Here is a 14,071-nt window from a genome sequence, read left to right as displayed (position 1 = left end):
GCCGCACGCTCGCCCTGTGTCCCCTCTCCGTCCCCGTCGCCCTCCAGCCGTCCCCGCGCTGCCCGGCCTCCCTCCTGGTCACGCTGTGCCCCCCGGTCACGTCTGCCCTCCCGTGTCCCCAGTGCCTCCCAGTGCCCCCCAGTCACCCTGATCGGGGTGGGACGGGGAAGGAGGGACAGCAGCCGGGGTGAGAGCCCCCTCCCTTCGAGGTGGGGGGGGGTCTCTCCATGTGGTCTGTTGTGCCTGGCCCTGTGCCCTGGAGTGGGGATGGGGACAGGGAGCGGGGTGGGGATGGGGATTGGGGACAGGGAATGGGGAACTGGGATGGGGATGGGGAATGGGGACAGGGAATGGGGAACTGGGATGGGGATGGGGAATGGGGACAGGGAAGGGGGAACTGGGATGGGGATGGGGAATGGGGACAGGGAATGGGAATGGGGAACAGGGATGGGGACAGGGAACAGGGATGGGGAATGGGGAGGGGATTGGGGACAGGGAATGGGGAACTGGGATGGGGATGGGAATGGGGATGGGGAATGGGGACCGGGATGGGGACCGGGGACAGGGAACAGGGCTGGGGATGGGGACTGGGTTGGGGATGGGGAACGGGAATGAGGATAGAGGAGCGGGGATGGGGACTGGGGAGCGGGGCCGGGGCTGGAGCGGGCAGGGCCGGTGTTTAGGACCCGGCGGGACGAGGCGGTGCCGGTGCCGGTCCCGCCCCGGCCCCATTGTCTGGGCGCGGAGGCGGAGGGACGGGAGCGGCGGAGGGACGGGAGCGGCGGAGGGACGGAGCCCGCCCGGCCATGGCCCCGGTCCCGCCCCGGGACCCGGCTGGCGCTGCTGGCCGCCGCCCTGCTCTGCACCTCCGGTGAGTGCGACCGGCACCGGCACCGGCAGCGGCAGCGCCGAGCCGCGCTCCGCACCCCACCGCGGGGGGGATCCCGGGGGGATCCGCTCCCCCCGCACGCAGGATCTCCCCTCAGCCGCGGGGGAGCCCCCCGGTCCCACCCGCCGAACGTGGGATCCCCGGGGGTCTCGGGGGGGAAGCCCCGCTCACCGGATCCCCCGCGATCTGCCCGCTCCCGTGCCCGCGGGGAGTGAGGGGTCGGGGGGGATCGATCCCGGTTGGGGTCTGTCCCGGTTGGGATCTGTCCCCGGGGGGATCGATCGCAGTTGGGATCTGTCGCGGGTGGGGATCTGTCCCGGGGGGATCGATCCCGGGTGGGGTCTGTCCCGGGTGGGGATCTGGGGGATCTGTCCCCGGGGGGATCGATCGTGGTTGTGATCTGTCCTGGTTGGGGTCTGTCCCGGTTGGGATCTGTCCCGGTTGGGGTCTGTCCGGGGGAGATCGATCCTGGGTTGGGATCTGTCCCGGGTGGGGATCTGTCCCGGGGGGATCGATCCCGGTTGGGATCTGTCCCGGTGGGATCTGTCCCGGGTGGGATCTGTCCCCGAGGGATCGATCGCGGTTGGGGTCTGTCCCGGGTGGGATCTGTCCCCAGGGGGATCGATCCCGGGGGGATCTGTCCCGGGTGGGGATCTGTCACGGGGGGATCGATTCCCGTTGGGGTCTGTCCCGGGTGGGGATCTGGGGGATCTGTCCCCGGGGTGATCGATCGTGGTTGTGATCTGTCCCGGTTGGGGTCTGTCCCGGGTGGGATCTGTCCCGGGTGGGTGAGCCCTGCCCGGGCATCCCGCTGGGATCTGTTCCGTGCCCACAGGGGGGTCCCTGCCACCTGGCTGCCCCAGCCTGTGGGATCCATCCCCACCCCTCTCCCCACGCCGGAGCGGGTCCCCACGCCGCTGGCGGCCTAACGAGCGTCACCTCGTTAGCGGGGAGCAGCCAGGCCTGGGGGAACCTGACCCTGGCACCGGTGGGGTGCCACGCCGCCCTCCAGCACCCACTCCTGGGTGGCGGGGGGACAGGGGGGGCTGCAATGAGCTTCACCCAAGGGACACCCTCCTGGGGTGGTGTGGCCGGGGGGGGCTGTGCTGTGCCCTGTCCCCTCCGTGGCCCCCAAAGCTGGTGACACAGCCCCTGTCCTGGCAGCGAGGGGCGACGGGGACCCCCCGGACCCCGTGTACCTGCCGGCGGAGCTGGAGGTGCTCGGCGTGCCCGAATCCTACCGGCTGCAGCGGGCGGACGGCGCCGTGCCAGCCAACGCCTCCCTGCACGCCCGCACCGACACCTTCCTGCTGCTGCGCCACGGCTCCGCCACGCAGCCCCTCATCCAGGCCACCTACCCCCCCTTCAGCACCCGCCAGGTACGATGGCCCCTGCCACCCCCCCTCTGCCACCCCGGGGCAGCCCCGTGCCCCCCGTCACCATCTCTTTTTGCAGGAGGTGCCCACGGAGAGCCCCCCCGGGCAGGGACGGCTCGGCAGCCTGGGCCATCCGCGCCGTGCCCCTCGAGAGCGCCGTGTCCCCCGCCGAGCCCTTCGCCCGCGTCCTCTTCCACCTGCAGGGGCCCGACTGGCTCCCGGGGCAGCGGGACCACCCCGGGCAGCGGGACCTGCCCTGCGTCACCCTCCACGCACGCCACCGGGGCCGGGTGGCCCGGGGGACTTGCCGCCTACAGGTCAGTGCCACCCACCGGGAGGCTGGACCCCAGGGGGCCACCCCACTCGGTTCCCCCCCACCCTGAGCCAGGGTCCTGCTCTCCTCTCCAGGCACCCCTGGGCGTCTGCGTGGTGGAGCTGGAGATCCCCCCGCGGTGGTTCTCCCCGGCGTCCTCCGCCCCGCGCAGCCGTCGCCGGGCGGCCGAGCCCCCCAGGCACCCCGAGCCCCCCAGGCACCCTGACGCCCACCGGCACCCCGAGCCCCCCAGGCACCCCGAGACCCCCAGGCACCCTGACCCCCACCGGCACCCTGACCCCCACCAGCACCCTGAGCCCCCAGGCACCCTGACCCCCACCAGCACCCTGAGCCCCCCAGGCACCCCGAGACCCCCAGGCACCCCAATCCCCCCAAGCACCCCGAGCCCCCAAGACACCCCGAGCCCCCGAGGCACCCTGACCCTCACCAGCACCCCGAGCCCCCCAGGTACCCCAATCCCCCCAGGCACCCTGACCCCACCGGCACCCCGAGCCCCCCAGCCACCCCGAGCCCCCCAGGCACCCTGACCCCCACCAGCACCCCGAGTCCCCCAGACACCCTGATACCCCCAGGCAGCCTGACCCCCACCGGCACCCTGAGCCCCCCAGACACCCCAGCCCCCACGCACCCTGACCCCCACCGGCACCCCGAGCCCCCCAGGCACCCTGAGCCCCCCAGGCACCCTGACCCCCATCAGCACCCTGACCCCCCCTGGCACCACGAGCCCCCCAGACACCCCGAGACCCCCAGGCACCCTGACCCCCACCAGCACCCCGAGCCCCTCGAACCGGCCGAGCTGCACTACAGCATGGTGGGGCCGGGGGAGTGTGGCCGCGCCGGGGGCCGGGATCGTGGCCAGGGTGGCGAGGCCCCGCGGTACCTGGGCCGGCTGGAGCTGCGGGGGGCCGAGCCGGCGCGGCGGCAGGAGGTGCGGCTGGACGACAGGGTGCTGCTGCGGGTGCCCGACGCCCCGCTGCGCCCCGGGCAGCGCTTCACCGCCACCCTCGCCCTGCGCCACAACTTCACCGCCGACCAGCTGACGCTCCGGTGAGACCCCTTGGGTGGGCAGGGGGGGCGGAGGGTGGCAGGGGGGGACAATATGTGACATGGGGGTCCGCTGGCAGGATCAAGGCGAAGAAGGGGCTGCAGGTGGTGGCCGCCCGCCCCGCGTCCCCCGGCGCCTGGAGCGCCCAGCTGGAGCGCACCCGGGGGCCCAAGCACTGGACGGTGGTGGTGACGTGCCGGCGGAGCGGGGACGGCGCTGGCGGCTGGAGGTAGGGAGCAGCGGGGGACCCCAGTGTGGGAGGGGGCTTCAGAGCGGGGACCAGTGCAGGCCAGTAGTGCCCGGTCAGAGCAAAGGGGATCTGGGCATGATACTGTCCCCATCCCAGTATGGCCCAGTTGGAGCAGGGGGACCTGTGCATTGCACTGCTCCCATCCCAGTATGGCCCAGTATGGCCCAGGGGACCTGTGCATTGCACTGCTCCCATCCCAGTATGGCCCAGGGGACCTGTGCATTGCACTGCTCCCATCCCAGTATGGCCCAATTGGACCTGTGCATTGCACTGCTCTCATCCCAGTATGGCCCAGTATGGCCCAGTATAGCCCAGGGGGACCTGTGTTTTGCACTGCTCCCATCCCAGTATGGCCCAGGGGACCTGTGTGTCACACTGCTCCCATCCCAGTACAGCCCAGTTGGAGCAGGGGGACCTGTGCGTCACATTGCTCCCATCCCAGTATGGTCCAGGGCACCTGTGCATTGCACTGCTCTCATCCCAGTATTGCCCAGTATGGCCCAGTATGGCCCAGTATGGCCCAGTATAGCCCAGGGGGACCTGTGTTTTGCACTGCTGCCATCCCAGTATGGCCCAGGGGGACCTGTGCGTCGCACCACTCCCATCCCAGTATGGCCCAGTTGGAGCAGGGGGACCTGAGTTTTTCACCACTCCCATCCCAGTATGGCCCAGTATAGCCCAGGGGGACCTGTGTTTTGCACTGCTGCCATCCCAGTATGGCCCAGGGGGACCTGTGCGTCGCACCACTCCCATCCCAGTATGGCCCAGTTGGAGCAGGGGGACCTGAGTTTTTCACCACTCCCATCCCAGTATGGCCCAGGGGAACCTGTTGCACCGCTCCCATCCCAGTATGGCCCAGGGGGACCTGTGCATCACATTGCCCATCCCAGTATGGCCCAGGGGTCCTGTTGCACCGCTCCCATCCCAGTATGGCCCAGTAGGGCAGCTGGGGGGCAGGGGACACCCCCGACCCCCCGTGCGTTGGCGCAGGGTGAGCGCCGGGGCCGCGTTGCTGCACGTGGACGTGGCGGTGGAGAACGGGACGGGGGGGCTGGCGCCGGCGCGGCCCCTCACCTGGCAGGTGGAGTACCCGGGCCAGGACCCGAGGCGCAGAAGGACAAACTGGTGTGGGAGATCCAGGTGGCGGAGCGCGACGGCCGCGCCCTCGTCCCCCTGGTGCAGGTGGGTGCCCCCCCTCACCCCCCCACCCACACCCAGACCCCCCCACCCACGGGGGCTCAGCCCCGCTGTGCCCCGCAGGAGGTGGAGATCCTCAACACGGCGCCGCTCACCGGGGTGCCCCGCGCCGTACCGGTGAAACTGGTGCTGGTGGAGGCGGGGGGCGGCGTGGCCGAGGTCACTGAGCCCCCGGGCTGCGAGTCGGCCGACAAGCAGGTGCTGCAGGTGAGCGCTGTCCCCACAGTGCCCCACACCCTGCCCAGGGGGGTGCCAGCTCCCTCTGCCCCCATGTCCCCCCTCCCCAGGTGTCGGAGGCATGTGACGCCGTGTTCGTGGGGGGCAAGGAGAGCCGGGGGGCGCGGGGGGCGCGGGTGGATTTCTGGTGGCGCCGCCTGCACGCCTCGCTGCGCTTCACCGTGTGGGCACCGCTGCTGCCCCTGCGCGTCCAGCTGGGCGACACCGCGCTGGAGCAGGTGCGGGGCTGGCGCCTGCCCGGCGGCCCCGAGAGGTGAGGCCGGGAGAGGGGGCTGAGCCCCAGCGCGCTCGGGACATGTAACGCTGCCCCGCTGAGCCCCCACGCACTCGTGACGTGTCCCTGCCCTGCTGAGCCCCAACGCGCTCGTGACATGTAACTGCTGCCCTGCTGAGCCCCCACACACTCATGACACATGTCCCTGCCCTGCTGAGCCCCAGCACACTCGTGACATGTAACTGCTGCCCTGCTGAGCCCCCACGCACTCGTGACACATGTCCCTGCCCTGGTGAGCCCCCACGCACTCGTGACATGTAACGCTGCCCTGCTGAGCCCCAGCGCATCGTGACATGTCCCTGCCCTGCTGAGCCCTGTGGCACTCATGACATGTAGCGGCTGCCCTGCTGAGCCCCAGCGTGCTCGGGACGTGTAACACTGCCCTGCTGAGCCCCCACACACTCGTGACACATGTCCCTGCCCTGCTGAGCCCCAGCACACTCGTGACATGTAACTGCTGCCCTGCTGAGCCCCCACACACTCGTGACACATGTCCCTGCCCTGGTGAGCCCCCACGCACTCGTGACATGTCCCTGCCCTGCTGAGCCCTGTGGCGCTCGGGACGTGTAACCGCTGCCCTGCTGAGCCCCCACGCACTCGTGACATGTACGGCTGCCCTGCTGAGCCCCAGCGCGCTCGGGACATGTAACCGCTGCCCTGCTGAGCCCCCACGCACTCGTGACACGTGTCCCTGCCCCACTGAGCTCTGTGGGGCTTGGGGTGTGCACCCCTACCCCATGGCACCCACGAGATGTACCCCTTGCCCTGCTGAGCCCTGTGGCACTCATGACACATGTCCCTGCCCTGCTGAGCCCCCACGCACTTGTGACACGTCCCTGCCCTGCTGAGCCCTGTGATGCTGTGCCCCCCTGCCCTGCTGAGCCCTGTGGCACTCAGGACATGTACCACTGCCCTGCTGAGCCCCACGGCACTCGTGACATGTCCCTGCGCTGCTGAGCCCCAACACGCTCGTGACATGTAACCGCTGCCCCGCTGAGCCCCACGCACTCAGGACATGTCCCTGCCCTGCTGAGCCCTGTGGCACTCGTGACACATGTCACTGCCCTGCTGAGCCCTGTGGCACTCATGACACATGTCCCTGCCCCACTGATCCCCACACACTTGTGCCATGTAACCACTGCCCCGCTGAGCCCTGCAGCACTCATGACACATGTCCCTGCCCTGCTGAGCCCCCACGCACTCGTGACACGTCCCTGCCCTGCTCAGCCCCACGGTGCCATACCCCCTGCCCCGCTGAGCCCTGTGACACTCGTGACACGTCTCCTGGTGCCACACGCGCCCCGGCAGCCCCGCGGGGCTGATGACACGGGTGTCCCCGCCACCCCCAGCGCCGCGGCCGAGGCGGAGGAGCCCGGGGAGGAGGGCGAGCGGCGGGCGCGGGGCTGCCGGCCCCAGTACCAGCGCACGGCCCTGAGGGTCCTGGCACACTTCGTGGCCCACCCGCTCGACGGTGGCCGGCACCTCGCCTACCTGCCCGGCCCCGACTGGCTCCTGGACGTCACCCACTTGGTGGCCGGCTGGACCCGCGTGCAGGACCCCCGCGTGGCCTCGCTGGAGGGGGGCACCGTGGTGGTGGGCCGGGAGCCCGGGGTCACCTCCGTGGAGGTGGGTTTGGGCGGGGGGGGATGTAGGGGTTAGAGGGGGGGGTACTGGGGCAGAGGGGAGCTGGGGGGTCCTGGGGGGTGTGGGGGGCTGGAGAGATGGAGGGGGGGCTGGAGGGGGTCTTGGGGGGGAGGGGAGCTGGGGGGTCCTGGGGGGTGTGGGGGGCTGGAGAGATGGAGGTGGGGGCTGGAGGGGTCGTGGGGGGAGGGGAGCTGGGGGGTCCTGGGGGGGGTGTGGGGGGCTGGAGAGATGGAGGTGGGGGGCTGGAGGGGGTCGTGGGGGGAGAGGGAGGGAGGTGGGGGCTGGAGGGGTCCTGGGGGGTCCTGGGGGGCGCAGGGGCTGTAGGGTGGGAGCTGGGGGCACGGGGGTGGCAGGGGATGGAGGCCAGAGGCCGTGGGGGGTCACGAGGTGTCCCCCCCCCCAGGTGCGCTCCCCGCTCTCGGCCTCCATCCTGGGGGAGCAGACGCTGGCGGTGTCGGAGGAGAAGGTGGCGGTGACGGGGCTGCGCGCCGGGGTGGTGTCGGGGCTGTCCCTGACCCTGCGGGCGCAGCCCGGCCACCCCGGCGTGGTCACGGCCGTGGCACAGGGGACGGCCACCCTGCGTGCCCCCAAGCAGGTGAGAGGGGCTGGGGTGGGTGCCAGGGTGCCCTGTGTCCCCCCACCCGGTGCCATCCCCCCCGGTGTCCCCTGGCAGGAGGCGACGCTGTCCCTCTGGTTGTCCTTCTCCGACGGCACGCTGGCCCCGCTGGACCTGTACGGCTGGCACGACGCGGCGCTGGCCGTCACCTCGCTGGACCCCGCCGTGGCCACCGTCGGGGGGTCCCCCGGTGTCCCCACCGCCCGCCCGTGGGTGGTGGCCGAGGGACCGGGGCGGGGGGCTCTGCTCCGGCTCACCCTGCACCCCCCGGACGCCTGTCGCCGGGGCCGGCACCGCGGGGCCGCGCTGGCCACCGGCACCGCTTGGCTCGAGGTGGGGACCGGCCGGCGTGCCCCTACCCCTGGTAGCCCCCGTGGTGGCCACCCGCGGCCCAGCTCGCCCTTCCCACGGGCCGAGGGGGCCATGTCGGAGGAGGCGGTGACGGCGGCCAGCGAGCCGCGGCGGAGGGACCCCGCCGGCGTGGGGCCGGCCTCCACCAAGCTCCAGGGGCTGGGGTCTTCCTCGGAGGAGGAGGAGGAAGGTTACGGCCACAACCGTGGTGGTGAAGAGGAGGAGGAGGAGGAGGAGATGGTGAAGGCTCCGGAGCGGGTGACCGACCTGGAGATCGGCATGTACGTCCTGCTGGGCGTCTTCTGCTTGGCCATCTTCATCTTCCTCATCAACTGCATCTTCTTCGTCCTGCGGTACCAGCAGAAGGAGGTGCCCGACGCCACCACCGCCCCCTCGGCCCCCCAGCCCCACAACTGGGTTTGGCTGGGCACCGACCAAGAGGAGCTGAGCCGGCAACTGGACCGCCGCCAGCCCGAGCCCCCCGTGGCCACCGAGGCGGGCTGCCGCTGCGCCGTGTCCCCGGCCACCCCCGCGGGTCCCCCCGGTCCCACCCCGACACCCCGCAAAGAAGGGGGGGGGACACCGGGGGGCGGCCGGAGGAAGCGGGTGGAGTTTGTCACCTTCGTGCCCTCCCGCGTGCCCGAGGAGCCCCCGCAGCCCGTCCCCAACGTGCAGTCCATCCTGGTGGCCAGCGAGGAGGACATCCGCTGGGTGTGCGAGGACATGGGGCTGCGGGACCCCGAGGAGCTCAGGAGCTACATGGAGAGGATCCGCGGCAGCTCCTGACCCCGGGGGGGTGACCCCCAGTGTGTCCCCCCCACCCCAGTAAGGGACCAACCTCCCTGCGTCACCCCGGGGTGTCCCCCCACGCCCTGCCTGCGGCGGTGCTGCTCCTGGGGACCACCACCCATCCCTCCTGGTGGCCCAATGTCCCAGCGGGGCCACCCAAGGGACCACCCCCACAGAGGTGGGTGGTGGTGGTGGGGGGGTGTCCCCCATCTCCAAGCACCCCCTCCTCGGGGTGCCCTTCTTTGGGTCTCATTGTGTTCATAGTGATGATGATGATGATGATGATGATGAGTCCTGTGGTCTGATCCTGGCGAGGGTCCCGTGTCCCCCCCACCCATCACCCTGTTTTGTACGACTGACGTTTTGTACCCGTGACACCCCGGGCGGGGGCCGCGCCGCGCCGGGCTCTTATTTATGGCAGATTTTTAATTCTGACGTTGGTACAAAAAAAATAAACTATTTAAAAATTAATTTAACCCCTCCCCACCCCCACCACCACCCCGAGTCCCATCCTGCCCCCGTCGGTGGCACTGGGAGACGTCACCCCCGCGGTGCTGCCCGCTCTGCCAGGCACCTCCTGGGGACACGGGGCACGTGCCCTTGACCTTGGTCCCACGTGGGAGCTGGTCACGGGGGGCTGGCGCTGGCCCAGGAGGGTGACCTTGGAGGAAGGAGGTCCCTCACCCCCTGAGGAAGGGGCTGCCACCCTCCTCCTCCTCCTCAGCTCATCGCTGCCTGGTCCTGGGGGTCCCCCCTGGTCCCTGGTCCCCCCCCAAGCCCCCACGAAGTGTCTCCTGCACTGGCAGCCAGCAGGTCCCTTTATTCAGCCCCAAGCCCCCCAGTTTGTCCCAGTGATCCCCAGACACCCCCAAATCCCCCTGGGTGACAGCAGGAGACACCCCCCGCCGCTCTATCACCCTGCTGGCACCCACCCACCCTTCCCCTTCCACCCATCCCCGCAGCTCCCCAAACCCCACAGAGGTTGGGTGACCGGGGTCCTGTCCCCTGGTGGCACTGGGACCAGCATCCCCACCCCCAGGGAAGGCGGGGGGTGATGCCCCACCACCCCCCCATGGCACCGTGTCATTCCTCCGGCCCCGTGCAGACGTGGGGGGCACGTGGGTGGCTCCGGTAGCACCTGGAGATCCCGGTGAAGAGCAGGCAGGTGGTGGCCTGGATGCCCCCCAGTAGGATGAAGTAGTTGTCCATGTGGCAGCGTCCTCCTGCGAGTGGGATGGGGGGTCAGAGCCCTCAGGACCCCCCGCCATGTCCCACACCTCACCCCAAGCAGGAGGTGACACCCCCCGTGCCGGTGCTCACCGTAGTCCTCAGGGCAGCGGGTGGACAGCGAGAGGAGGGCCAGCAGCCCCCACCCCAGCAGCGAGCCCACCCCGGCCATGAAGAAGAAGACCCCCATGGTGGCTCCTCTCATGGAGTTGGGGGCCTCGGTGTAGGCGAACTCCAGGCCTGTGGGACAGCGGGGGAACGCTCAGACCCTTGGGGGTTGTTCCACCAACCCAACCCACCAGGGCTTTGGTGGGCACCCCGGGGTCAGGGGGAGGTGGGCACCGCTCACCGGAGATGCTGGTGAAGAGCTCACCAGTGCCCATGAGGAGGTACTGGGGGACCTGCCACCAGCTGGGCGGCGTGGCAGCCACGTGCTCCAGAACACCTGTGGGGTGGGGCAGAGGGGGCTGAGTGCCCACCAAGCCCCTGCCCATGTCCACGTCCCACCCCAGCCCTTGTCCTACCCGCCGCGAGGATGGAGGCGAGGCTGAAGAACATGCCCAGGGTGACCTGCTCGAGCGCCGAGGGCAGCAGCCCGTGCCTGGCCAGGAAGGGGTCGATGAGGTGGTGCTTCAGGGGCACCAAGGCCACCACGGTGGCCAGCGGTAGCCAAGCATCTGGGAGCTGTGGGGCAGAGGCAGGTCAAACACAGCCCTCACCCCGGCGGGGAGCTCAGCGTCTCATGGGATGTCCCAGCTCCCACCCCATCACCTCCACGGAGCTGCTGGCCCCATCCCTCACCGTGTAGCCCTGGAGGGTGCTGGTGTGGTCCTGGCCGTGCTGGAAGATGCTTGGGGTGTGGAGGTGCAGACCTTGGAGGTGATACGTCGACTGCATCTGAAAGGCAGCGGGATGGTGGCTCTGCACCGGGCAGGGACCATCGGTGGTGGTGGTGGTGGGTCCATCTGGGAGCAGAGCCCGTGGTGCCCACCCTGGGCCACCCAGCACCTCACCTGGAAGTAGACCATCCAGTAAGGGATGAAGGTCAGCATCACGGGCAGGGTGCGGGCCAGCACCTGGAAGTTGGCAAGGTCCTCCTCGGGCGAAGGGGCTCCACTGGTGGGGAGAGGGTCCTCAGCCTCCCACCGGTGACCACACAGCCTGGGGAGAGGGACAGCATGGGAAAGGCCAGGGCTGGGAGGGCCCAGAACCCCAGAGACCACCCCCAACCCTTCTCACCTGGCCCTGGTGCCCCCCAACCAGGGGCAGCCGCAGCTCTGCAGGGCCAGCTTGAGCATGGCGGAGACCTGGCTGCCCGTGGGTGGCTTGGTGACGAAGGTTGGGGTGGCCAGGAGGAAGATGAGGAGAGCCAAGGCCAGGCAGGTGACGGGGATGAGGTAGCCGGCCAGAAAGCTGATGTTCTGCTGGACAAAGGCCACCACCAGCAGGGAGAAGACGGCCCCGATGTTGGTGCTCCAGTAGAACCAGTTGAAGAAGCGTCGTGTGGCGTCACCACCCCGGTCCCTCACCTGCCAGCATGGAGGGATGGTCCCTCTCAGCCCTGGCAGCGTCAAACCTCCTTCCATGCCCCATCCCACCCCTCACCTCCCAGCTTCCCTCCCTCCTTCTCCCAGCAGGGATGTCCCAAGGGTCTCGAAGGGTTCAGAGATGATCTATGGGGTACAACCACATCTGAACAGGACATCCAGTCCCGTTCAACGTCTTCATCAGTGACCTTGATGAAGGCACAGAGTGTCTTCTCAGCAAGTTTGGGAGGTTTGGCTGATCCACCTGAAGGCTGTGTGGCCATTCAGCATGAGTTGGACACACTGGAGAGCTGGGCAAAGAGGAACCTCATGAGGTTCAACAAGTGCAGAGTCCTACACCTGGGAAGGAGGAATAAAATGCACCAGGACAGGTTAGGAGGCGAGCTGCTAGAGAGCAGCTCCATGGAGAAGGACCTTGGAGTCCTGGTGGACAACAAGTTATCCAGGGGACAGCGATGTGCTCTTGGGGCCAAGAAGGCCAATGGGCTCCTGGGGTGCATTGTGTGTCCAGCAGACCAAGGGAGGTCCTCCTCCCCCTCTACTCTACCCTGGTGAGACCTCACCTGGAGTATTGCGGTCAGTTGTGGGCTCCCCAGTTCAAGAGGGACAGAGATCTACTGGAGAGAGTCCAGCGGAGGGCTACGAGGGTGATGGAGGGACTGGAACACCTGCCTTAGGAGGAAAGGTTGGGAGCCCTGGGGCTTTTGAGTGTGGAGAGGAGAAGACTGAGAGGGGACCTGATTAATGTGGATGAATAGATGAGGGTGGGTGTCAAGAGGAAAGGGGCAACTTGTCACTTGTGCCCTGCGATGGGACAAGGGGCAATGGGTGCGAGCTGGAGCACAGGGAGTTCAACCTCAACATGAGGAAGAACTTCTTTACTGTGAGGGTGACAGAGCCCTGGAACAGGCTCCCCAGAGAGGGTGTGGGGTCTCCTTCTCTGGAGGCTTTCAAGCCCCATCTGGATGCGTTCCTGTGTGACCTGCCCTAGGCTGGTCCTGTTCTGGCAGGGGGTTGGACTCGATGATCTCCAGAGGTCCCTTCCAACCCCTCCCAGTCTATGAGTCTATGATCTCCTCCACCCCATGGGGGACCCTACCCACCTTGGCTAGGTGGGCAGACCCACAGATCCATGGTTGGGAGAAGGATGCTCACCTGGTCGGCGCCGAAGGGGCTGAGGTTGGCTCTGAGGGAGCTGGCGCCCAGCGCCAGGAGCAGGAGGTCAATGTAGATGGTGGGTGCACAGTACTGCTGGGGGGCTTCCCCTGGCACGTCCACCACCGTGCCAAGAGCAGTTGCGGACGGCGTGGGCAGGCAGCTGCCCGCACGCCGAGAGGAGCCCATCCGGCGAGGTGGTGACGGGCAGCAGGCACGCTGCCAGCAGGCACAGCGAGAAGCTGAGCACCACGGTGACACGGTGGCCCAGGTAGACATCAGCCAGCCAGCCACCCACGGGCGAGAGCAGGTAGGAAGCCCCAGGAAGACCACGCGGGCCGGGACGCCTGGGTGCCCTCCCAGGAGAAGGTGCCACCGGTGAGGTATGGCACCAGGCTGGCCGCGATGGTGACAAAAGCCACCCGCTCCAGCCCCCCCGCCCCCAGCACGGCCACACACGCCACCCCACGCCCCTTCAGGGGTGTCCCCCCCAGCAAGGGGCTCCTCTCCGTGCTGTCCCCCTTCCCCACCATGCCCTGACCCCCGTTCAGGGGTCCCCGTCCTGCCACCGTCCCTGTGACCCCGCCGTGTCCTCCGCCCCGGTCCCACGTCCCCATTCCCCCCCCATGTCCTCCACCCCGGTCCCACTTCCCCATTCCCCCCCCATCATATGACACGAAAATCCCCAGCAGCCAACGCGGCTTCTCCTTCCTGGGGGGGTTCCCTGTGTGTGTCCCCCCCCATCAGCTGGGTCCCTGGCACCCAAACCCTCCCTACGGGGCACCCACCAGCACGCACCCAGGGCTGGCATAAAGCTAAGCCCAGGGCCACCACACCGGCTGCCCCCCGGGCATGTCACCCCCCCACCCCAAAACTCCTCACCCCAGTGTTGTCCCAGTTTATTTTGCAGCCCGATTTCCTAAGGAAATGGGGCTGGGGGGTGCGGGGGGGTTGTGTGCCCGTTTGCCTCTCGGAAATTTGCCTATTTTCCACCTGAGTCAGCAGCGGCTTTCAGGTTAAAAAAAATAAATATAATTAAAAAAATTTGTAGGTGAGAAAGGCAAGAAGCGCAGGGGAGAGAGGAACCCCCCCCAGTCCTCCACACCGCCAAACTGCCCCCCAGCACACACCAGTTTCCAG

The 14,071-nt window shown here is 68.9% G+C and overlaps 2 protein-coding genes across 2 annotated transcripts; one reads left to right on the top strand and one right to left on the bottom strand.

The window, feature by feature from the left end:
• The first annotated feature begins 631 nt into the window (after positions 1-631).
• TMEM132A (transmembrane protein 132A) lies at positions 632-9,438 on the top strand. Its single transcript, XM_068399564.1, is given in 16 exon segments — positions 632-759; positions 761-830; positions 832-871; positions 2,054-2,268; positions 2,345-2,377; positions 2,379-2,582; positions 2,674-3,046; positions 3,172-3,646; positions 3,724-3,873; positions 4,885-4,997; positions 5,000-5,076; positions 5,155-5,298; positions 5,379-5,581; positions 6,952-7,228; positions 7,650-7,841; positions 7,920-9,438. Coding segments are annotated over 16 exon segments (3,774 nt in total). The 3' UTR covers positions 9,000-9,438.
• A 647-nt stretch (positions 9,439-10,085) lies between these two features.
• SLC15A3 (solute carrier family 15 member 3) lies at positions 10,086-13,548 on the bottom strand. Its single transcript, XM_068399556.1, is given in 10 exon segments — positions 10,086-10,225; positions 10,323-10,469; positions 10,579-10,674; positions 10,754-10,913; positions 11,031-11,126; positions 11,243-11,390; positions 11,469-11,758; positions 12,932-13,082; positions 13,084-13,260; positions 13,262-13,548. Coding segments are annotated over 10 exon segments (1,692 nt in total).
• Between the last annotated feature and the right edge of the window lie 523 nt (positions 13,549-14,071).

This window comes from Nyctibius grandis, chromosome 4, assembly GCF_013368605.1.
Source record: "Nyctibius grandis isolate bNycGra1 chromosome 4, bNycGra1.pri, whole genome shotgun sequence".
In the NCBI taxonomy this organism is placed as follows: Eukaryota; Metazoa; Chordata; class Aves; order Nyctibiiformes; family Nyctibiidae; genus Nyctibius; species Nyctibius grandis.
The sequence above is the reverse complement of the archived record's forward strand: the minus strand, read 5'-3'. Positions and strand labels throughout refer to the sequence as shown.